At 48.9% G+C, this 22,712-nt stretch overlaps 1 protein-coding gene across 5 annotated transcripts; it reads right to left on the bottom strand.

Moving 5' to 3' along the window:
• Nucleotides 1-704: 704 nt before the first annotated feature.
• NPHS1 (NPHS1 adhesion molecule, nephrin) lies at nucleotides 705-20,848 on the bottom strand. 5 transcript variants are annotated; one of them, XM_053603934.1, is made up of 29 exons: nucleotides 20,603-20,848; nucleotides 20,271-20,486; nucleotides 20,076-20,198; nucleotides 19,764-19,892; nucleotides 19,317-19,398; nucleotides 18,839-18,942; nucleotides 18,514-18,641; nucleotides 18,256-18,427; nucleotides 17,906-18,063; nucleotides 17,518-17,662; nucleotides 17,293-17,417; nucleotides 15,874-16,060; nucleotides 15,560-15,689; nucleotides 15,232-15,404; nucleotides 14,643-14,783; nucleotides 14,419-14,559; nucleotides 13,721-13,884; nucleotides 12,580-12,751; nucleotides 12,324-12,480; nucleotides 12,077-12,228; nucleotides 9,570-9,681; nucleotides 9,304-9,485; nucleotides 7,914-7,970; nucleotides 5,273-5,392; nucleotides 5,129-5,153; nucleotides 4,945-5,020; nucleotides 4,713-4,806; nucleotides 4,496-4,611; nucleotides 705-2,078 (listed from the first exon to the last, which is right to left on the bottom strand). In XM_053603934.1, exons 1-29 carry the CDS (start codon nucleotides 20,694-20,696, stop codon nucleotides 1,947-1,949), a joined length of 3,807 nt encoding a protein of 1,268 aa, XP_053459909.1. In that variant the 5' UTR covers nucleotides 20,697-20,848; the 3' UTR covers nucleotides 705-1,946. The 5 variants fall into 5 exon arrangements, with proteins under 5 accessions (XP_053459909.1, XP_053459910.1, XP_053459911.1 ...); XM_053603935.1 differs by having other exon boundaries at nucleotides 13,763-13,884; XM_053603936.1 differs by having other exon boundaries at nucleotides 13,721-13,785.
• Between the last annotated feature and the right edge of the window lie 1,864 nt (nucleotides 20,849-22,712).

Below are 22,712 nucleotides of genomic sequence, written 5' to 3'. Positions count from 1 at the left end.
AAGGCAGAAGCAATAGGTATCTGCTACATTGTATCAGAAAACAGGAGGAGGGGAAGAGAAGAAGAGGAAGAGGAAGGTAATGGAAAAGGAGGAGAGGAAGGCGAAGAAGATAAAGGAGTAGAAAGTACATGAAGAGACCAAGCCAGAGCCTAATTATTTTGCAAAGCCTCACCCAAGCAGTTGATGGTAGTGAGCAACCCAGCACCTGGATTAGCAACACATTCCCTGGCCACGATGATTGGTCCAGGTATGGGTATAAGATCCAGGCTGGGAGGATGAAAGACAGCCGTAGGACTTGACAAAACTATTGACAAACTAGGTACTCTGGCTGCTAAGCTTGTAGGCTATCAGCCAAAAATTATAGGTGGTTATCAAGTCTACCTGAGAATGAAGCCAACACAGAGAAAAGCAGAGCCAAGAGATACAGAGAGCAGGACCCCTCCTGGCTTTGTTTGGGTACTAGATCCAACAGTGCCTGAAGCCAGCACTACCTCCGGAAGCATCAGCTACAAGAGCCAATAAAGTCATCTTCCTGCATAAGCCAATGTGGCAACAGAATGTGTAGGCTTTGCCTTAGAAAAGGAAAAATATACACTTAGAAAAATTAGCACCCATTTCATTGCACTTTTAGGAATGAAATTATCTTTGAATTAAAGGGAAATCATTTGAATCCCAATGCGGTTTTGTATTCAAGCGCTGTGGCACAAAAATTTATTTTATTGATAGTCTGGGCTGAAAAACTAATATATTAACAAACAATTTAACTAAAAAGCTTTGATAACATTATTAATCAACTAGAAAGAAAGATCATCCTTAACTATACATGCTCCATTCTTCATAGATATAGGCAGATTTCTCTGTCATCCTGCTGTTCAATATAAAAAATGAGGATTCTCTTACTGGGCTGCTTTATTATGGAACTTGTTTTTTAAAATCATTTCTATTGAGATGTAATTTATGTGCATTGAAATGTACCCATCATCATTAAGTGTACAGTTCAATGAGTTTTGACAAATCTGTGCATCTGTGTTACCACACCACAAACATGACATAGAGTATCTTCCATCACCTTCAAAAGTTTCTTTCCTGGCCAGTCTCGGTGGCTCACACCTGTAATCCCAGCACTTTAGGAGGCAGGTGGATCGCTTGAGCTCAGGAGTTCGAGACCATCCTGAGCAAGAGTGAGACCCTGTCTCTACTAAAAATGAAAAACTTGAGGCCAAGAGTTTGAGGTTGGTCTGAGCTATGACACCATGGCACGAGGGCGAAAAAGTGAAACTCTGTCTCAAAAAAAAAAATGTTTCTTTCCCCTCTCATGGCCCCAGGGAACCACTGATCTGCTCTCTGTCACCACAGATTAGTTTTGCCTGTTGTAGAATTTCTATAAACGAAAGCATACAGTATCTATTCTTTTGCATCGAGCTTCTTTTAATAGTCTACTTTATTTTCTGTAGAGTCTACTGATGCTTACATGTGGGTCATAGTTTATACATTATGTTTTAGATAACTGGAAAATAATAAAACAAGAATATATAGGACATAGTAATGGTTCATAAATTCCACTTACTATTAGCATTTCAGTTTTAACTGAACTCAAAATAATGGAGTTTTTAATTTGTCTTTTCCCACATCTAAAAAATTTACTTCAAAAGCATACACATCCTCAGAGCATCTCTTCATTTTTGAGATGTGATTTACAATTCACTCTGTCTCTTTGGAGAAGTTTAGTTTCCAAAGCCAACTCCAGGAGGAGCTTTGTGTATACTGTGACATCAGCTTAAATCATCTTCTGTCACCTACACATCCCTCTATGTCCTGATCTGGAAAAGGCCAGAGCTTTTGGTGTCTTATGAAGCTTACTGAATAAGCTCATCCCAGGATGGATAGAAAAGGACCATTGAAAAATTAGATCCTGTGGTGGGGGGGGGAGGATATTGAGCAGGCTCTCACACCAGATGTCCCCTTAGCTCAAAGGGTAGAGAATCAGGTTCCACAGTGTCCACGTCTCCTGCCACCTGATCATAGATTCCTCTTGGATTCTCATACTTCTCCTCAGGCCAGCGGAGGTCACTGGAGCCCTGTCGGCAAAAAGTGAAGTTAGAACCAGGGAAAGATGCCTTGTGGGACATAATCGAGGCTCTAGGAGACACATAGCCTGGCTCAACTTCCCAGAAAATAAGTTTCAGATTTTGATTATGGGAAAAAACCCAACATATTCAAAGAAGAGAGCAATGATAATGAACTCTCATCATGAACCCCGACGTACTCATTACCAAACTTCAACAACATCGGTCCTTGGTTAATTGATATATCTATGTCCCTACCTTCTCATCCCCCACCCTGACGACTGGACTATTTTGAAGCAAGTTCAAGATATCCCATGATTTCATGTCAGGAAATGAGTTTTAGAAATATGAAACCTTTAAAAGTCCTTGATATCAGCTATGGCAATTGTAGAATGTGAGTCATGATTCTGTTAGTACTATGAATTTCCAAAGCATTACTCCCCTCAAAATAGAAGAGAAAAAAGATCGTGACGTCCTTACGAGGGATGTGCTGTGTCCTAGGGCTAGGAGAAATTGGTTATTTTAGCTTGGCAAGCTTTAGAGAGCAGATTGGCCCATGATTCAAATACAGCTGTTACCTGTTTGTGTACTGCCCAATGGCTAAGAACGGTTTTACATTCTTAAATCGATGGGAAAAAATCAAAAGGATAATATTGGCGACATAGGCAAATCCTATGAAAGACTTCAGTGTCAAAAAATAAAGTTTTATTGAACATAGCTACCTTTGTTCATTTATTTATCATCTTTGGATGCTTTTACCCTACAGTGGCAGTGTTGAGTAGTTTTTCTTTTTCTTTTTAATTTTTTTGCATTTTTTTTTTTTTGGCCAGGGCTGAATATGAACCCGCCACCTCTGGCATATGGGGCCGGCGCCCTATCCCTTTGAGCCACAGGCGCTGGATACATAATAGTTGTACAGTTTTGAGGAAGACTGCATGTCCCACAAAGCCCAAAATATTTACTAATTTACTATCTGGCCTTCACAGAAAAAGTCTGCAGACGCCATCTGTGCTTAGAGGACACATATGGTCCAGCACCATGGACAGCGTTGTGCACGTTATTTCCTTGCGGGTGGAGAGCTTCCATCTGAGAACACTGTTCCATATGGGGTCTCTCGTTAGGAAGGGAAATCCTTGGCCCAGAAGTGCCAGAGCATTGGCCAACACAGAGAAAGTCAAGGGTTCTGTCCCACCTCCCTCCCTGTGCGACAGGGTGGGGTTGGGGGACTAGTGGTCAAAGCGCCTGTCATTTTTGCCTGACCAGTCACCATTTCCGCTTTTCTATGGGTTCACTGTCCCTCTCTCACTCTCAAGCCAGCGATTTGAGTAGGGCTGGCCCCTACTCCCTGATTCCATGGTGGGCATTGGCCCAAACCTGTCCAGTTAGCATAGTCTATCCCCTGCCTCACTGGTTCAGCAATGAGAATGTGACCCAAGCTAGGTCAGTAAGTGCCAGCACTGGGCATTCAGAGCTATTGGAAAAGAGGCATTCTCTTTCCCCAAAGATTTCTATTCTAATAAGATACAAACCTAGATTTGCTAGGGACATTTTTAGAGAGGAAATTCTGAGTCCATCTGGGCCTGAAGACAATTCTGTCCCTGACTTTTCAATAGAGTAGGCCAAAAAAATTCTTTCTCTCTGCTTAACCAGCATAGTGGAGATGATTAATTATCCAAGGAAATGCACACCTTCCTTCTTCCGCAGTAATGGAATTGTAGTGAGGCCAAGCTAGACATCTCACAGCCCCCTTTGCAGCTAGGTGTAACCATGTGACCATGTCCTCACCAGTGGAATAAGAGCAGAATGGACCCATTTCTGGTCCTGGGTTATAAGGTGGGGTCATGCCACCACCACACTCTCTTTGTCCCTTTCCCACTGGCTTAAACTCCCACTGAACTGGCCCATCTATGCAGACTTGGATGACATGCTAAGAGACAGCAGAGGAACACAATGGAAAGAACTTGGGTTTTAGAATAGCCACATCCAGCTGGGCCACTCACCTATGACCATGAGAAAGAAACAGACTGTCTCCTTTAGGCCACTGGATTATGGCCAAGCCTCTTTGTCACAACAGCTATCTTTTTCTTTTTCTTTTTTTTTTTAGAGATGAAGTCTCATTTTGTCACCCTCGGTAGAGTGCCGTGGCATCACAGCAACCTCCAGCTCTCTGGCTTAGGTGATTCTCCTGCCTCAGCCTCCCGAGTAGCTGGGACTACAGGCGCCCACCACAATGCCCGACTATTTTTTTGTTGCAGTTTGGCCGAGGTCAGGTTTGAATCCGCCACCCTCGGTAGATGGGGCTGGTGCCCTACTCACTGAGCCACAGGTGCCACCTTGCAACAGCTATCTTACCCTAACTACTACAAGGAGTAGGAAGTGGCCTTTTAGTACTGGCCAGGAAAGACTTCTATTGACACAAGTTTCCTCACCATATGCACTTCATCATAGAGGGGTCCCCAGGTCCCTGGCGGGATGTACATTCTTTCCACCTCATCATACAAGTGCCCAGGAAAGGCCATATCCTGATCTTCAAGACCTGTGATGCCTGGAGTTGGAGTGGAAGGAAGGAAAGGATGGTAAGGCACCCAGGTCTAGATGTCAGGGGTATTTCTGAGCAGGGGGAATCCTGGTGTGGTCATGACTCACCCTGGGAATAAGACACCTCCTCAAGCATGGGGGACAGCTGGGGGATGAAGTCTCTCATGGAGTGGTAATATGGCTCCACTTCTGTTGTGCTAACCTGTCACACACATGCACACACAAACAGACACAGTCCTCTCCATCCTCTGACTCCGCAGTTCCTGGCCAGGCCAATGACTAGTCACTGCCAGTGCCCTGTCAGGGGCGCTGTCTGGTCCACCCTACCCATCCGACTCACCATGGAGCTTCGCGTGTCCCGATCTCCCGTCCACTGGCTCTCCTCATATTCATTCCTGACTCGGTCCTCCTCCGACCTTCCAGGATAGAGGTGTGGAGAGCAGCTGGGTGTTGACCCTCTACCACCTGTCACCTCAAAACCTCCTCCCTCAAAGCCTTCTTTACAGAAAAATATCCCCACTTACCCTGTGTCTGTCTTCTCTGAGAGGCCTGAGGGAAATAGGAGAGGAGTCAGAGACCCCTGAGAAGGGCCCTGCAGTATACAGAAACTCCAGGGGTCCCCACCACCATGGCATCACCATCCTCTCAGGGGGAGGGTCTCTCCTCACCCTTAGCAAGATGCTTCATTCTCCGCTGCCAGAGGAATCCCCCAACACAGGAGGCATTGGAAAGCAGCAGAAGACCCCCAATAGCAAACAGCACAGGCAGCAGGGGCAACCCTGAGGGTCCTGGGGGAAGAAGGTACGTCTCAGTGAGCCCAAAACAATTGGCTCTAAGCCCAGAGTGGGACTTTCTGAGAAAGCCTGTCCCTGACCAAGAAGAGCCCCTTCCAGGGTCAGAGAAGCATGGACAGGGATCCTGCTCCCTGCGCCTTCTTGCCATCCAAGGGCAGGTGGCTCGTTCTCAAATCAAGCCATTAGCTACAGGTCCTACCTTTGCCTGAACCCTGTCTGTAGACTCAGGAGGGAGCTTCACCTTCTTAGCTGATCCTTTAAGACCTCTGTCATCTAGCCTCTTCCCACTTCTCCATCTTTTGTCCATCAACCATAGACCCTGGTATTAGACCTTAAAGCCCACAAAAAAGCCATTGGCTGTTTCCAGAATCACTGAAGCAAATTTACACCTGTGAACTTTGAGACAGTCAAGTGTCTGCCTTCAAATGTCCTTTCTACTCAAGCAAACTTACTTTTACCCTTCAAATTCCATCTCAAATGACTTCTTTCCTCTCATTCCATCTTAGCCAGTATCAGGCTGACTCCTCTGCTATATCCCTGAAGACAAGGCTGAGACCCTCCAGGGGTCCTCGAACTGCGGCCCGCAGGCCACATGAGGCGGTGTGATTGTATTTGTTCCCGTTTTGTTTTTTTACTTCAAAATAAGGTATGTGCAGTGTGCATAGTTTGTTCATAGTTTGTTTATTTTTTTAAACTACAGTCTGAGAGACAGTGAACTGGCCCCCTGTTTATAAAGTTTGAGGACCCCTGCCTAAGCAAACATCTCTGGGTGCCTGCTTCATCTTCTACTAAGAGTACTTTGTTCCTTTTGGGGAAACAGCCACTCCCCAGCTCTCAGCCTATAAGGCTCAGCCAGGACTCCATAGTGGGCACATGGCCCAACCTGAGTGATAAGAGCTCCCCTCTCCTTTCCACAGTGATTCTTTCAGAGACAAGCATTTGATTTAAGGTGGCTTTTTTGCCAGAACATTCAGGATAATTCTGCTGGCTGCCAAGAAGTGGAACCAAAGCTGAGGTAATGGTAGCAATTAGGTATGGGCTCCAGCTGGGGCTAGGGATTAAGATTAGAAATTAGGGATTGGCTATAGTTGGTGTTAAGGCTAAGGATTAGGGCTAGTGATTAGGGATGGGTTACAACTAGGGCTAGTTCTAGGCCGCGCAGGGGTACTCAAACTACGGCCCGTGGGCCACATGAGGCAGTGTGATTGTAATTGTTCCCATTTTGTTTTTTTACTTTAAAATAAGATACATGCAGTGTGCATAGGAATTTGTTCATAGTTGTTGTTTTTTTTAAACTATAGTCTGGCCCTTCAACGGTCTGAGGGACAGTGAACTGGCCCCCTGTTTAAAAAGTTTGAGAACCCTTGGTAGGGTGTGGGGTCTGGCTAGGGCTAGATATTTGGACTAGAAATGAGGGATTGGCTACAGCTGTGGTTAGGGCTAGGGATTGGGGCCAGTGATTAGAGTTGGGCTACCGCTGGGTCTAGGTGAGGACGTGAACTCTAGCTGTAGCTAGTTATTAGGGCTAGAAATTAGGGATTGGCTATAGCTGGGGTTAGGGCTAGGTATTAGGGTTAGTGATTAGGGATGGGCCACAGATGGGGCTAGGCTTCTTTGCCCTGTTAATGGAAGAACCTGGAAAGGAAGCCACCAAAGATGCTGGTAAAGTCGAGCAAGGGTGAGAAACCAATAGCTGGTGAAATTTTTGAGCACCTGCATCCAGCCACACTTAGACTTTTCAATTTCATGAGCCCAGAAATTCATTCAGTGCAGACAACAGCTGGCTTCTGTTGCTTGCAACCTTCTTCTCAGGCTCTGAATGGGACTGTTTTCCAAATGGTTATAATCCCTTCTTTATCATGTGCACACTCTTAAGCACTCTATTTTCTCTTCCTTGAGCCTCGTGACTTCTTCTGGCCAAAGGGACAAAAGCAACTATGACAGAAGCAGAAACTTGCAAAATACTAGTAAATAGAAATTTTCCTTCTCTTGCTGCTCTTGAGACCCCCTGTGACTACCTCCGTGTGAAAGAACTACATGGCCTAATTATCTCTATGGTCCCAACAGAGAGCCAGATGACTGCTGGACATGTGAGGAGGCAGCCACCCTACACCAAGCTGCCAGCTGACTGTAAAGATAATTCAGGTCAGCCCCAGCCAAGAACTGTTCAGCCAAACTCATAACTCATAGGCTCATAGACTCATGAGAAATAAGTTTGTTGCTATAAGCATCCATGTTTGGGGTGGTTTGTTATGTGGCAAAAGCGAATAGATAGAGGCTCCTTACAGGACATCAAACTAACTAATTCTTTCAGAATTAAACTAAATCAGGAAAATGTATCACTCCAGGCAGGAGGAAGGGCTAAGGAAGAAGACAGAAGGGAGTTTGCTAAGTAAGTTAAGTCTTAAGGGACTATGACTACAAAACAGAGAGGTTGGGGTCAGAGACCCCAGGGCCTCATATCTGCATTTCCATTCTCAGGAAAGTGGAGGGATTCAGAGGATCAAGGACTTGCCTGCAGGCTCCTCTGTGGGCAACTGGACATCAGATTCTCCAGACGTCTGGTCCAGGCCTGAGGGGTGGATATACACATTGTAAATTAACAAGAATCTGAGATAAGCCTTAAATATTTCTTGCCTCAAATATTTCTCAGCCACGAATATTCCAGAGTCTCTTCTTAAGCTTTTCAGACTCATGAGAACCAGCACATGGCTTCTTAAGGCTATTTCAAAGAGATCTAGAAACTGCCAATAATAATGACAATACTATTAATAGCAATTCTTATGCTAATAACAATAATAATTAATTATTGATGAGTGCTTTATGATGTGTAAGGTTCTTTTCACCTGAATTATCGATTTTTTTTGAGACTGAGTCTCACTATGTTGCCTTTTGTAGAGTGCTGTAACATCACAGCTCACAGCAACCTCAAACTCTTGGGCTTAAATGGTTCTCTTGCCTCAGCCTCCGAAGTAGCTGGAACTACAGGTGCCCAGCTATTTTTGGGTTGCAGTTGTCGTTGTTGTTTAGCGGGCCCTGGCTGGGTTTGAATCCACCACCCTCGGTGTATGAGGCTGGCACTGTAACCACTGTGCTACGGGCACCGACCAGCACCGGGCTCTTTCTAAGCACTTTAGATATGTTAACTTATTCAATCCTCACAACTGTGTAAGACAGACCTTACTTTCAGAAACTATATACAAAGATCTGTGATATGCCTTCATATTAGAAATTGAGCTAGCTAAGGTCACACAATAGGGAGTGACAGAGGAGGAACACAGAGCCTGAATCAGGCTCTGTGGGATTAAACACTATCCTATAGTGTCTATCAGGATTACAGCATACTCTTTAGTTACACTTAAGGAATCTGTCCATTTCTTTTCCTGTTTTTTTTTTTTTTTTTTTTTTTTTTTTGAGACAGAGTTTCATTTTGTCACAGCTCACAGCAACCTCAAACGCTTGGGCTTAAGTGATTCTCTTGCCCCCATCAAAGCCAGCCTCCCGAGTACACAATGCTTGGCTATTTTTATAGACGGGGTCTCACTCTTGTGCAGGCTGGTCTCAAACCTATGAGCTCAGGCAATCCACCAGCCTCGGCCTCCCCGAGTGCTAGGATTACAGGCATGAGCCACCACACCTGGCTCAAACTACTTTTTAATTTCACTTGGTCATTAATCACAGACATTATAGGTTGGAAACAAAAGGCTGATCTCTGGATTTCATCTACCTACATTTCAATCTCATTTTTTACCTCTTCCTAGCCGTGTGACCCTAGACCATTTAACTGCTCTGGGCCTCAATTTCTTCATCTGTAAAAGGGGAAAAATAATAGTATCCACTTCACTATACCATTCTATAATTCCTCTGAGGAACAGTCCAACCTGCCCAAGACTATTCTTTCCTACCTGGGGTAGTGATGGGAAGCTGGGCCCCCTTGTCAGCCAGGCCACTATCTCCCAGGGCGTTGCTGGCCAGCAGCCAGATCCTGTACCGGGTAGAAGGCTGTAGCCCAGTCAGTGTGAAGGTGGTGGCCTTAGGTGGTAGGACATCCACATAGTGGAACCCAGGAGTCCCCAGGGCCTCATATCTGCATTACAGGGAGGAAAGTCAGTTCACAAAAGTGTCCCAGCTCCATTTGCTGCCACCTCTTCCTGCTTTGAAAGGCACCCACCTGATTCGGAAACTCTGTGGCAAGCCCCCATCAAAGCCAGGTTTCCACTCCAGCCCCACTGAGTGTGGGGTCATGCTCACAATCTTTAATCCCAATGGAGGGTCCGGGCGGCCTATGGGGAAAAGAATTGGGGAAGTAGAAGATATAAAAAAATTCTAGAAGATTCCTTCCAGGTTTTTCATAAGAATCCTGGTAGTCATGTTCTATAAAGTCACTGTGAACACTGAATTAGCAAACACCAAAACCTTGCTTCTAGGGGAAATACAAGATAAGTTTCTTCAAACCTCTCATCACAGCATTTTCACCAACCGGCCAATATATGTTTTATGTGTATTTCTGATTCAAGACACCTGCATAGTACATATTGTTGATTCATTAACATTGAACTCATGGCCAACAGCAGTATAGCTCATGCCTGAACAAAGCTTATCCAATACAATTTATTTTCTCTGTAATGTACATCACAGCTTAGCAACACCAAAGAGCATTTCAGCACTGGGGGCCAACTTAAACAGCAAAATCCCTAACAAAAAGCACAAGAAATGCAAACATCATACACTAAATAAACCACAAAAGAAGGACTCATTTACAGTACAAGAGCTGAAACAAGAAGGCAGAGTGTGGCCTTGTTCAATCTTAGCTAAGAACATGTACATCAGGCGACTAACATTTTTTGCCACTCTGCATGTCCTAAAGTGACCACAAAAGCACCATGAGTATTTTTTTTTTGTTTGTTTGAGACAAGAGTCACTCTATCACCCTGGGCAGAGTGCCATGGCATCATAGCTCACAGCAACCTCAAACTCTTGGGTTTGAGCAATCCTCTTGCCTCAGCTGCAGGAGTAGCTGGGATTACAGATGTTGGGCCACAATGCCCAGCTAGTTTTTCTATTTTTAGTGGAGACCGGGTCTTGCTCTTGGTCAGACTGGTCTCCAACTTCTAAGTTCGAGCAATCCACCCACCTCAGCCTCCCAGAGTGCTAGGATTATAGGCCACACCATGAGAACTGATTTTGGTATTACAAATAAATTTTAGCAAGTACATGAATTTTCTTTTTTTCTTGTAGAGACAGAGTCTCACTTTATGGCCCTCGGTAGAGTGCCGTGGCCTCACACAGCTCACAGCAACCTCCAACTCCTGGGCTCAAGTGATTCTCCTGCCCCAGCCTCCCGAGTAGTTGGGACCACAGGCGCCCGCCACAACGCCCAGCTATTTTTTGGTTGCAGTTTGGCCTGGGCCGGGCTTGAACCCTCCACCCTCGGTACATGGGGCCGGCGCCCTATTGACTGAGCCACAGGCGCCACCCAAGTACATGAATTTTCAAATGATGAGGACTGACTGCAAATAATGATGGTACATGCGTGTGTACACACACACATATGTGTTCCTTGGCGTGGATGTTTGTGCCAATCTCACATCCATTCCTCTCATTTCTTCTGGTTTCAATACCCTAAATTTCTTCTGCAGAACCATCAGCTCACATTCTCAGGCCACAAGCTTCTGACTCTATTTCTAGCAGGAGGGACATGTGACCAGGTCTGGCCAATTAGAGCATTGCCTTCCCTTGGCTACCTGATTGGTTCAGAGATGAGCTGAAAGCCAAATGGAGCCAATGAAACATAATTCTAGTATTTTTTTTTCTTTGCAAGGTCTTTTTAATGTTTCAATTTAAGAACAGTTAAGCAGCTCCCTGGTGCCTATTCACCCCTAAGCAATTACCACGAAACTTTAAAGGAATAGTGTCAAAAATTTTTTACTGATTTATTTCTCTTTGGCCTAAGAAGTCTTTCAGCTCAAGGCAGGCATAGCATGTGGCTAATTCTTGTATTTTCGTTCCACTGTCAAGAAGAGAAAGAATTCTATTTCCTGTGCAAATTTTAACAGAACAATCTGAGGAGCCTTAGAATAAAGCCAACACACAGAGAACTGGGAGATGGAGAGTTCTTTCTTTTTTTCTTTTTCTTTCTTTCTTTTTTTTTTTTAGACAGAGACTCTCTCTATCATCTGGATAGACTAGTGCAGTCCATCAGCCTAACTCACAGTCACCTCAAACTCCTGGGCTCAAGCAATCTTTCTGCTTCAGCCTCCTGAGTAGCCGAGACTACAGACACCTGCTACAGCAACTGGCTAATTTTTCTGTTTTTAGTAGTGATGGTATCTCACTCTTGTTCAGGCTAGTCTCAAACTCCTGAGCTAAGTGATCCTGAGATGGAGAATTCTTAATAAGAGCTGAACCTACATCCAGCAACCCCTGAAAACCTACTTTCCAGTTACCTGAGTCAGTCAATAAGTATCTCCCATCTTATTTTTCTTTCCCTTGTTGTGGGTTTCCCTGAAGATCCAATCTCCATTAGGGTTTTCAGGGTAAGGCATAAACTCCTCACATGAACAGCTTCTCAGGTTCCAGGGACACTAGCAATCTTGGGCCAACCAGGGACTTGGGAGTAGACCCAGGCAGCAACCCCCTCCCACCCAACAACATCCTCAGAGACCCCTCCCACCATACTGATGCTGACGAGTTGGATGTTGGTGTGGTCTGAGCCGAGGGGGTTGGTGGCTGTGCACGTGAAGAGGGCATAATCCTGGGCTGCAGACACATTGGCAATGGTCAGGAGACTGCTGTGGACTCCACCCTGGTGGTATGTGTGTTCTGTGTACCTGGACAGAAGGTGGGGCAGGGACTCAGGGAGGTGAACTGGGGCTGGGAATCCAGAATAGGGGTTGGAGTGCTACCTGGCTTGGCCTGGACTTACCTGGGATCCTGGAGATCCAGAGGGACTCCGTTTTTGGTCCAAGTGAAGACAATGTTGGGGACACCTCGGGCACGGCAATGGAGTGTGGCAGAACTGGTGCTGTCTCCCGCTGCAGCCACTTTAGTTAGAGGAGTGGGATGGTCCACCTGGGGGGCAACTAGGAGGGGTTGGGAAGTTAACATGAGGTACATGGGAGGACATGAGAGCTGTGGGCATAGTGGCAGGCCTTGAAATCAGGTGTTTGGGTGTTACCCACATCTGACAACAAGACGGATGAGCCCTCGGGCTGGAGGTGCCACCCCATTGTCCACAATGCACTGGTAAGCGCCAGCCTGGGTGAGTTTGGCACGTTGAATCCGCAGACGCCCTGTGGCCCCCTTTGATATCTTCTCCATGTCATCCAGACTCTGGTCCTCCTCCTCTTCCCCCTGGAGAACTAGGACTCAGGAGTTGGCCCTCTAATCTAGCCCCAGATCCGTCATTCCCCAAACTGTGTCCCTTTCATAGTCTCATTCTCCCAGCACAATCACCCGCCACAAAGTTACCAAAGATAAATTTCTCCTGTCATCCATCTATCCATTTATCCAATCCATCCATTCATCCACCACTCCAAGCAACCACTTACTCATCCAGTTATCCAATCACTCGTGCTTGAAGCCATTCATCAATCCGTGAATTCATCCATTCATTTAACCATCCACCTATATGTACATTCATCCATTTACCCATTCATCTATCCATCCATTCACCCACTCATTCATCCAACCATTTATCTTCCTTCTATGCACCCATCTATCCACCTTTGTAACTCTCCACCCATTCATCCCATGTATTCGCTCATGCATGCACACACAGATACATATACCTGTTCAGCTACCTAGTTTATTCATCTCTCCTTTGCTCTGTCCACCCATCCATCCATCCATCATCCTTCCACAGACTCTATCTTTCCACTAATAGTGTATCCTTCCAGCCATCTACTCTCTAATCTATCTCTCCACTCATTTCTCTCTTCAATCATCTAGCCGCCCACACATCCATTTATCCATCTGTTCTTCCAGCCATTCACTCATCCGTCTACCTGTTTATCCACCCACCTACCTATTGACCCATCTATTCACCCACCCACCCACTCACCTGGCTATCTAGCCACTCATCCACTCATTCATTTGTTACTCAGCAAATGGTTATTACCCTGTTTCCCCGAAAATAAGACCTACTTACAGGAAAGATAAGATGTCCCCTGAAAATAAGACCTAGCGCATCTTTGGGAGCATACCTTAAAATAAGACACTGTCTTATTTTTGGGAAAACAGGGTAGTTTCTGGGGCATTCTGTGACAAGTACATAGTTACACAGGATCATATACATGTTTTTCCCACTGGGAAGGAGCTCACAGTCAAGAAATCACCTCCATTCACCAAAAGTTGGGTCCTCACCAGCTTCTCCCAGTTGAACATCCCTGGGAGGATGGGATTGGCATCAACGGTGCAGATTATGTCCACAGAACCCCCAACATTCACCTCAGTGGGGTCCTGGAGTGCGCGGATGGTGGGAGCATCTGGTGGGAGGCAGGGGCTTGGAGAAGGCATTTGGGCCCAGACAGGCCACGGTGGGAGAGGGCCCTAGACGAGCTGGGGGAGGTGGTGTCTTAGAGGTGTCCAGGAAAGTGACAAGTGTGAATACAGCCTACCCTTTAATGCAGAGCACTTGGAGGACGGTGCTCAGGGTTAGAGTGGTTGTCCCCACCCTCTACCATGCCTCAGTGATAATTTGAGTAGGTTGAGCAGGCTTCCAGATTTGTGGGGGTGGAGTTTCCACAGTGGGCTTGGCTTCCAGGTGGGAGTAGCGCCCATGTAGGCAGGCCCGCTTTCTGGGCAGAGATTCCACATTAGATCTCTCCAGCGGGAGGGATTCCACAGCGGACATGGTTACATCACAACTGGGGCTTCCGGAAAGGGTGGCTATCCCTGGTTGGGTGGAGCTTCCACACTAAAGAGACTCTACAATGGGGGAGGTCTTTTAGGTGGTGGTTTCCATGGTGGGCGGGGCTCCCAGAGCTCTTGGATTTCCTAGAATGCTGAGAGGGGCTCACAGTGCACGTCCAGACGCACTAGCGCTTCAGCTGTGCCCTCCGAGTTCTGGCAGTGAAGTTGATAGAAGCCATCGTCGGCGCGGGTCACATTCCACAACTGCAGAGCCCCGCCAGACAGGATGCGATGCCGGGGGCCGCCAGCTGGGGAAGAGTAGGGTAAGGGACTTCTGGCAGTCCCTCCCATCCCGAAGACCTCCACCCCTCTCCATACCCACGTCACGCACCTGGACTGAGGCGATAGCCGCGGAACGTCCAGTTGAAGGCCTCGGGTGCGGGGTTAGCAGACACTGACACTGGAAGCAGTGCCTCACCCTGCTCCACCGCTGTCACCACGAGCACCTGCTCCCCCAGGAACTCTGGAGGGTCTTCCAAGTGGAGGAGGGTACCGCAGAGAGTCAGGATTGTTGGTAAGACAACAATCAGGGTAAGTCAGGGACAGATTTGAGATCAGGCAAAGGTTCATAAGTTAAAGTTAGGGTCACAACTAGGTCTGAAGTTATGGACAAGGTAACGGGTAAGGTTCAAGATAGAAGTTAGGATCTAGTTCAGGAAAAGAGTAGAGACCAAGGTCAAGTTTAAGAATGAAGAGAGGGGTCAGGACACCGCTCAGGGGTCAATTAGAGGACAAAGACGGGATGTGGGTTGGACAGGTTAGGAGTTGGTGCAGGGCCAGGGGAGGGGTCAGGATAAAGGTCAGGAAAGTTTCAGGTTTCAGGATTGGGGTCCAGGACAGTGTCATAGTTAAGAACTGAGGAGTTTAGGGTGTTTAGGGTCAGGAGAGGATCAAGAGGGGTTCCAGGCTGGGGCACATACACAGCACGTTGAAGCGGTAGGAAGAGCTCACGGTTTCGCGGAGCTCAGCACTGTGGGCGCGGCAGGTCATGCGGTGGCCATGGTCGCGGGATGATACTCGCAAAAGGACGCTCCTGGCCGCTGCGGAGCCTTTGAACGGGGCACTTCGGGGAGAGGCTGTCACACCTTCCAGCCTGTGGACCCGCCAGGGGTTAGTGGGGCAGGCTAGGGCTGATGCAGGGGTTAGACCAGAGCAGGAGCGGGAGGACCACTGGGCAGGACGGCGGCGGGACAAGGGTACAGCAGGGGGTGGCCAGACCAAAGAGGGCCGGCCTCTGCGCGCTCTCACCTCTCTCCTTCCTTGTCCCAGGACAAGTTGACCGGCGGGTTGCTGCTAATGCTGACGCATGTCAAGTTTAAAGCATCCCCCGGGCGCAGCGCCGACACGTTGGCCAGGATCGTCAAGTTAGTTGGCGGAACTTAGTGGGTTGGAGGAGCGAGGTTCAGAGGGGAGGGGGCGGCCTGGGTCTGCTGCGGCCCCGCCCAGCCTCGCGTCCCCCAGGGGTCTCGCCCGGGTTCTGGCTTCGCGCTCCCTCCCGGCCCTGGCTCCTTCCCCCGCGCCCGCCAAGCTCTGCCATCCGCCCCGGCCGCGCGCGCCCTCACACTGCACGACGAGCTTCGTGGACGCGCTGAGCTGGCCGGCCTTGCACGTAAACTTGGCCTGGTTGTCCGACGGACCTGTGACCAGCACCAGCTCACGCGAGAAGGTGCTCCCGGACTTCTCCACACTTCCCAGCTGCACCCGCCGCGGCTCCTGGGGCAGCCGCGACTCGCTCACGGTGCGCGAATCCTGAGGGCCAGGAATGACTGGGGAACCGGTAACCCGGCCCCTTCCCACCCAGCCCGGAGACAGCCGCAGTGTTAGTCGCCTCCGGCCCAGACCTTTTCTTTTTTTTTTTTTTTTTTTTTGTGGTTTTTGGCCAGGGCTGGGTTTGAACCCACCACCTCCGGCATATGGGACCAGCGCCCTACTCCTTGAGCCACAGGTGCTGCCCCCAGACCTTTTCTGTGAAAAGGAAAAGGCACTCCTATCGGCCGGCACCCGACTAGGACGATGGAGTCGGGAGCACAATTGATTATTCCCCCACCCCACCCCTGCCCGCCTCGCCATCTCCCCCGCCTCCCCGCCACGAAACCCTCAGCCCCACTCCTCAAAATCCGTAAAGTCCTACTGTACGTATTTACCAAACGCCATCTGCCAGGAAACTCCCTTGAAATTCCCAAGCCTTTCCCAGAATTCCCTCATGTTTTCCTATCCTCTGTTCCTTTTATTAAAATTCCCACTTTCCCTCCAAAGATTTCCTTTGACCTTTCCCTTAATTCTAGTGTCTTTTCACAGATTTCTGAATCTTCCCCCATATTCTCTTAGGATTCTAATCTTTTACTGGGTTCCTTTATGTCGTCAAAATTCTTGGCATTTTCCCCAGTATTCTATACAATTAAAAAGTAATTCCATTGTCATTTCTGTGCTCTCTAACTACCCAGGATTTTTCCAGAATTCTGTCAGAATTTCCTTTCATTTTAATGGGATTTCATTTACTTACCTCCAAATCCCAAGAATTCAACTTAATATTAATGAATTTTCAATGTTCTGTGGAATTGCTAGCCTTTCTCCAAAATTGTTAGGCTTTGCTCAGAATATCATTATCTTTTTCCTGGAATTTCTAGTCTTTCCCTAAAGTTCCTGATACAGCACCTGAATTCTTAGATTTTCACCAGAATTTCCTCTAATTTTAATGGAATTAATTACCTTTACTCTAGAATTCCCAATTTAGATGCTGAATTTCAATTTTTATCCTAGCACTCTCAGTTTTCCCAAAATTCCCAGAATATTTCTAGGATTCCATTTATTCTTGTGGCATTTGTGTCCTTTCTGATTTTCTGCCAAAACTCAGAAATCTCCAGTATTTTTCAAGAAATTCAGGGTTTTGTCCAAGATTTCCCAAGATCTGAAGGAGAGAGAAGGGGCCTTGTCCTTCCCCCACATTCCTGGCCACCCCACTGCCCTTGCTTGGCACCCACCTTGTACCAGGTGAGGGAGGGCTCTGGGTTGCCCCCGATGGCCAAACACATCAGCCTCACCCGGGTCCCAGCCCGGTGGCTCTGCCCCTCTGGGGGTCCCTCAATCCATAGCTTCTGGGCGGGATCTGGGGGGAGAGGCAGGAAAAGTGACATTTTTCTCTGAGATGGATCCTGAGGGCTGTTTCTCTGAGGTCTGAGATCATTCCTGGTCCAGGCCAGGCTCACATTTCACATTCAGGGTAAGTGACTTCTTGAAGGTCTCCTTGGTGAAGGCCTCGCTGAAGGCCTCACATGTGAGCGTCAGACCGTTGTCCTCCCGCCGCGCTAAGAACGTCAGATTGGACATGGTGATGTGGCCGCCATGCAGGCCCTGGTGAGAAGTCAGCTTCAAACTTGGGGACAAGAGCACCTACCTCTATGGTGCCAGAGGCCTGGTCCACTCATACCCCAGCATCTCCATCCCCTCCCCTATGAGACCCAGGAGTCTGGGGCACCAGTCTGAGCTGCTTAAGGACCAAAGCCTCCAGGCTGCCAGACCCTTCCCCTCCCAGCTCCACCAGCTGTGCTCTCTGCTCCCTTCTGGCTCAGCCCAGGAGCCTGGGCTCCACCTCACATCCATGACTGTCTCCTCCGTAGGCAGAAGCTGCCGCCAGCCCAGCCACCATCGCAGCAAGACCCGTGGACGACTGGACTTGGTGACACAAGAGAGCGTCACATTCTTGTTCTCAGACTGGGATGCAGATCCCAGGATAGTAATGGCACTGGGGGGAACTGCAGGGACAAATGGACAGAGGGAAGACCAGAGGCCAGGATGGATTCCTCCTGGACCAGCCCAGACAGAGTGACAAGTGACAGGGAATGGATGACAAGGTCTTTGGCATCAAACAGGCATAATTTGGGGGCACAAACAGATGGTTCTCTGGGGCATGGACTGACAGATGGGTGGCTGGCACCAGGACTTACAGGAAACCTGCAGCATGATGCTGTGTTCCTGGGTCCCTGTAGACACGCTATTGTGTGCCTCACAGCTGAGGCGCACTCCATGGTCTTCTGGCTTCACAATCATCACCAGTACACTGCGGGCCACTGCCTGGGTGTGCTCTGTGCCCCATGCTGTGGACATGGGCTGGCCATTCTGGAGACAGGGACAGGTGTGGGCCAGCTCAGGGCCAGCTCCTGCCCCTACCCTCCTCCAACCCCCATGCTTTCCTCTGCCCTCACCTTCAACCACTGCAAGGTGGCTAAGGGATTCCCCCCTCGGGCCACACACGGCAGCTCCAAGCTCTGCCCTGCCCGAACATGCCCCTCATCCAGGCCTGGCCACTCGATGACAGGGGATCCTGGGGGGACTGGGGAGCAGCAGTCACTCAGTGGGCCTGGGGAGCCCAATTCATTCTTTCCAGACTCCATAACCTGCCTCTGAACTCCCATGTTACTCTTTTGAGTGCCTAAATTCTCCATGAATTAGGGGTCCTGTAATACACCAGGACCCCGAAATCCTGCGCCCCATCTTCAGTGCCTATAACTGGCTCTGTTCTCCACTTACACAGAACATTCATGGTGATTGAGGCCTTGATGGGGGTGTCCAAAGCTGGGCTGGACCCCTCACAGACCAGCAGCTGCCCATTATCTGAGCTCTGGGGTATCACCCTGGAAGGGGAAATTGAGATTCTGGTGTCAGAGACATCATCTGAAATTTGGGGATTCAGGGTGGAACGGTGGGAATTCCAGATCCTTACACCTGGTCTAAGTTCTTATCCTGAATTCCTCTGGGATTTTATTTCCATGGGAGAGATTTGTGGGATCAGTAGTGAAAATTGGGGCCCCAGAGGCCCATCCTGGCCAAAATCTTTGACCTTGATGCTCTGGAACTAAAGTTCCCATGAAGAAGTTTTGAGGGTCCAGGTCAGGAATTGGGTGTCAAATAGTCATACCTACCCTGAGTTTCCATTCTTTAATCCCTATGAGTTTTATCTGAGGAAATTTTGGGGTCAGGGTGAGGAGGGGTGTTCCAATTTCCAAACCTGGCTGTGGCTTCTGTGGTGAAGAGTTTCTCCTGGGACCCCTCATTCACGTTAGCAGAGATGCCAGATATGGTTTGTCCACCTTGGGGCAAAAAGAGGGCAGGAGGGGTGCCAAGTTTCCCCAAAGTAGATTCTGGGGAGCATAGCCTGGGGGGTCCTCAGGGTAGACACAATGATGTCTCCTCCCTCCTGGGCACCAGCTCCATTCCATCTGCATGTTTGGGACTCCCTGAATGCTGGAGTCCTCAAGGCTGGTGGTCCCCTCACCTCCTTGATGGGTTGTATCAAGTACCCCATCACCCCAGCTTCTCATTTCTGCATTACTGGCATCTGAGCCTCAGCCTTGCCCCTGAGTCCCGGGCCAGCAGTCCTGCAGTCTCCTTGATGCCTCCCCAGGGATGTGCTCTCCCAGGTCCCAACTGGTCTCACCAAGTCACCCATACTCACTCTGGAGGAAAGTGATGTCAGGTGCTGGCTTTGCATCTCCAGATACACAGGTGACCTCATACTCTTGCCCAGCTATCCAGGTGACTGTGCTCCCTGCCTCCGGGGTCAGCTGAAGCACCTTGGGAGGAACTGGTGAAAAAGTCTGGGCTAAGCCTGCACTCCCAAGGAAGATATGAGAATTTGGCCTTTGAGTCTCTTTGCATGAAATAAGTTCTGTACCCAGGGGGATCTAAGGGAGGAACACTGGGGAATTGGACTCCTGGGCCCTGGTAGAGAAGACTCATGGGTCCTGGGAGGGTCTCTCATCCATACCCAGGATGGAGAGGGTCACTCTGGGAGACACGAGTTCAGGACCCATCTCAGAGCGGCCGACCTGGCACTCATACTCTGCGTCATCACTGAGGTCACATGCTTCGATGTGGAGGTGGAATTCACCTGCAGGTGGGGCCCAAGATCAGGGCCATAGCCTCTGCTGGTGGGTCAGGGTCTCAGGCTCTGATCACTTACCTCTAGCAGGGTCTCCTTCCAAGTGGTACCTTGGGAAGCCTGGGATCCTGCGGTCAGGGCCCAGGAGTAGCCCATCTTTGGCCCACTGCACTACACTGCCAGGGGCACTGACCCCGCACTGCAGCTTGACAGAGGACTCCTCCACTACTGTCAGGTTTTCAGGCAGGGCCCAGAAGCCTCGGGGGGTTGATGCAGGAACTGCCAACTGGGCCAGGCCTAGGGACACAGAGAGTCACCAAGAAAGGGAAGGGGGTCTGTCTAGGGAACATGGGTGGGAAATGAGGGCCATTTGGCACTGGGGGTAGAGGGTACAAGGCCAGAGTCCCACTCACCTGTGGTCAGCAGCCCCATGAGCAGCAGGGGAGCCCCAGTGGAAGTCTTCAGGGTCACCCTAGGCCCTTGGGCAATGGATCCCACAGTGCCCATTGCCTGCCACCTGAGCCTGCCTCTGGCTCTCTCTGGGTCCCTCTTTCTGGGTTTCTGTTTCCTGTTTTTCTTTCTATCTCTCTCTTGTCCTGTTTTCCACTCTCCCAATCTCTCGGAGTCTCCTCTGTCTCTGTCTTTCTCCCTGTCTATAACTCTTTCTCTTTGAGTCCCCCACCCCACCCTACCCCACCCTGGTCTAACTCTCTTTTTCTAAGGAGTTCTCTCTCTCCCTCCTTTTTTTTCCCTGCCACCCCGGCCCCACCCTTGCTCTCCTCCTCTCTCTACTCACAGCCCCCAAGGAAGATCAGCTGCTCAGAGTTCTGCAGGCCCTAGGAGCCCAGGAGAGCCATGAGGCTGATGTGGTCAGTGGCAGAGTTGGACCGCATTCTCTGAGCTAGCCCGAGCTTGTCCTCACACTGCTGCCTCCCCCAGGTGCCCTCCCATGTCCCCAGCTCCAGCCTCTGCCCAGCAGGCTCCTCCCAGCCCAGCTGGGCCATGAAATCCCCCATCAGCACATGCCAAGCATATTCCTTGGTGCCTCCCCTGCTCCCATGACCCCCAAGAGACTGGTTTAGGCTGGGAATATGTAAGAGGTCAGACCTGTGTGGCCTCCCAGCTCAGCATAGGAAGCAGAGAGCTGGGTCCTCCAGCTCTTCCCTGTCCTGATACATGACCTTGGCAAGTCCCTAAATAAACATCAGCAGCTCAGTGACATGATCTCTGCTGGGGAGTGTGCAAGAATGTTTGTGAACCGTGATCTGTAATAAGCATGTGGAGAGTGTGTGAGTGAATAAGAGCATCTTAGATGGGAATGTGCAGGGTGTGGGACAGGCAGAGTGGGAGGAAGTGAAAGGCAGGGACCCAGTCCTCCAGCCCTCCTATGGAGGTAATAGAGAGCCCAGCGTAGGTGCCATTTGGCCAGGGCTATGTGACCTCCTCCTGTCTCTATTTCTTGCCATTTTCTTCATGTTTTTCTCCCTCCCCCTATACATCTTGATTTCTATCTTACTCATCTCTTTGAAACTTTTCCCTCCCCCCTCTTTCCCATTAAGTGGTTAAATCTCAGCCAGCCTTTAACTATTTCACTTCCTGTCTCTACCCCTCTAACATGTCTCTGTTTTTCTTTCTGTCCCCACACTCTGTCTCTCTCACACACCAGGAACTCAATAAATATTTGTTCTCAGTCAGCCTCTGACTGTGCCTTTTCTCTAGTTTCTGTGTCTCTGACTCTCCCAGACTGTCACCTCCCTGCATTTTCTAAGCATATGCTAGTTGGCCTGCCCTCCTTACTCCAGTGAACATGTGCACACTCAGAAGGGATAAGCTCCTGCAGGAATGGGAGCTGCTCCTTTTCCCCTTCCCAGTGACTCCTATCTGGTCATCCTCCAGGAACAAAATGCGGAATCTGGCCTGAGCCCCCACAGCTCCATCCTTAGTGGTCTCTCACATCTTTCTTGTTTCTCAATCCCATTATTGACTCCTGCTCTCCCGCCCCATGGCCTCTCTCAACTGCCCCCCACACCTCCTGGGAAATGGGCTGGATGCCAAGCTGTGTGTGTATGTGGGGGCCCTTCACCAGATGTTGTCCTTGGGGGGCTCGCTCAGATGAGCCTAGCAGAAACCTGCCACTACACCATAAGCAGGGTAAATGCTGCCTTTGCGTAATCACAACCAACAGTGATCAACAGGGTAATAGAAGGGAAGACGCTCCAAGCAGGGGGGCAGGAAGTGAAAGGCCATTTTGCTCAACATGGTCAGTGTGTTCTTGCCTAATAAAGTTCATGTGTTCGTGGCAACACAAGTAATTTTAAAACAGTTACTGAAATTTCAGAAGGAAAAATGAATTTGCTATTGTCTATTTGATGCTCTTGTGCACCCAAGCCACTCTTTTTCCCACTGAAGATGATTTTGTTAATTCTTTTAATAATGTTTCTTAAGGACATTCTATCATGTTAGTGGTGTATGTGTGTGCGTGTATGTGCAGTTTTTTAAGTTTCAGATTAATATGAGGGTACA

This window comes from Nycticebus coucang, chromosome 10 (genome assembly GCF_027406575.1).
Source record: "Nycticebus coucang isolate mNycCou1 chromosome 10, mNycCou1.pri, whole genome shotgun sequence".
NCBI lineage: Eukaryota > Metazoa > Chordata > Mammalia > Primates > Lorisidae > Nycticebus > Nycticebus coucang.
The sequence above is the reverse complement of the archived record's forward strand: the minus strand, read 5'-3'. Positions and strand labels throughout refer to the sequence as shown.

What these genes read in the sequence shown, in the direction of transcription:
- NPHS1 (XM_053603934.1), bottom strand. Translation starts at nt 20,696, where the DNA reads ATGGGCACTGTGGGATCCATTGCCCAAGGGCCTAGGGTGACCCTGAAG. An exon ending in AATCACCATGAATGTTCTGT is followed by an intron (nt 18,642 to 18,838) that starts GTAAGTGGAGAA and finishes GCTGCTCCCCAG; the next exon opens with TCCCCCCAGGATCCCCTGTC. An exon ending in CGGAGGAGACAGTCATGGAT is followed by an intron (nt 17,663 to 17,905) that starts GTGAGGTGGAGC and finishes ACTTCTCACCAG; the next exon opens with GGCCTGCATGGCGGCCACAT.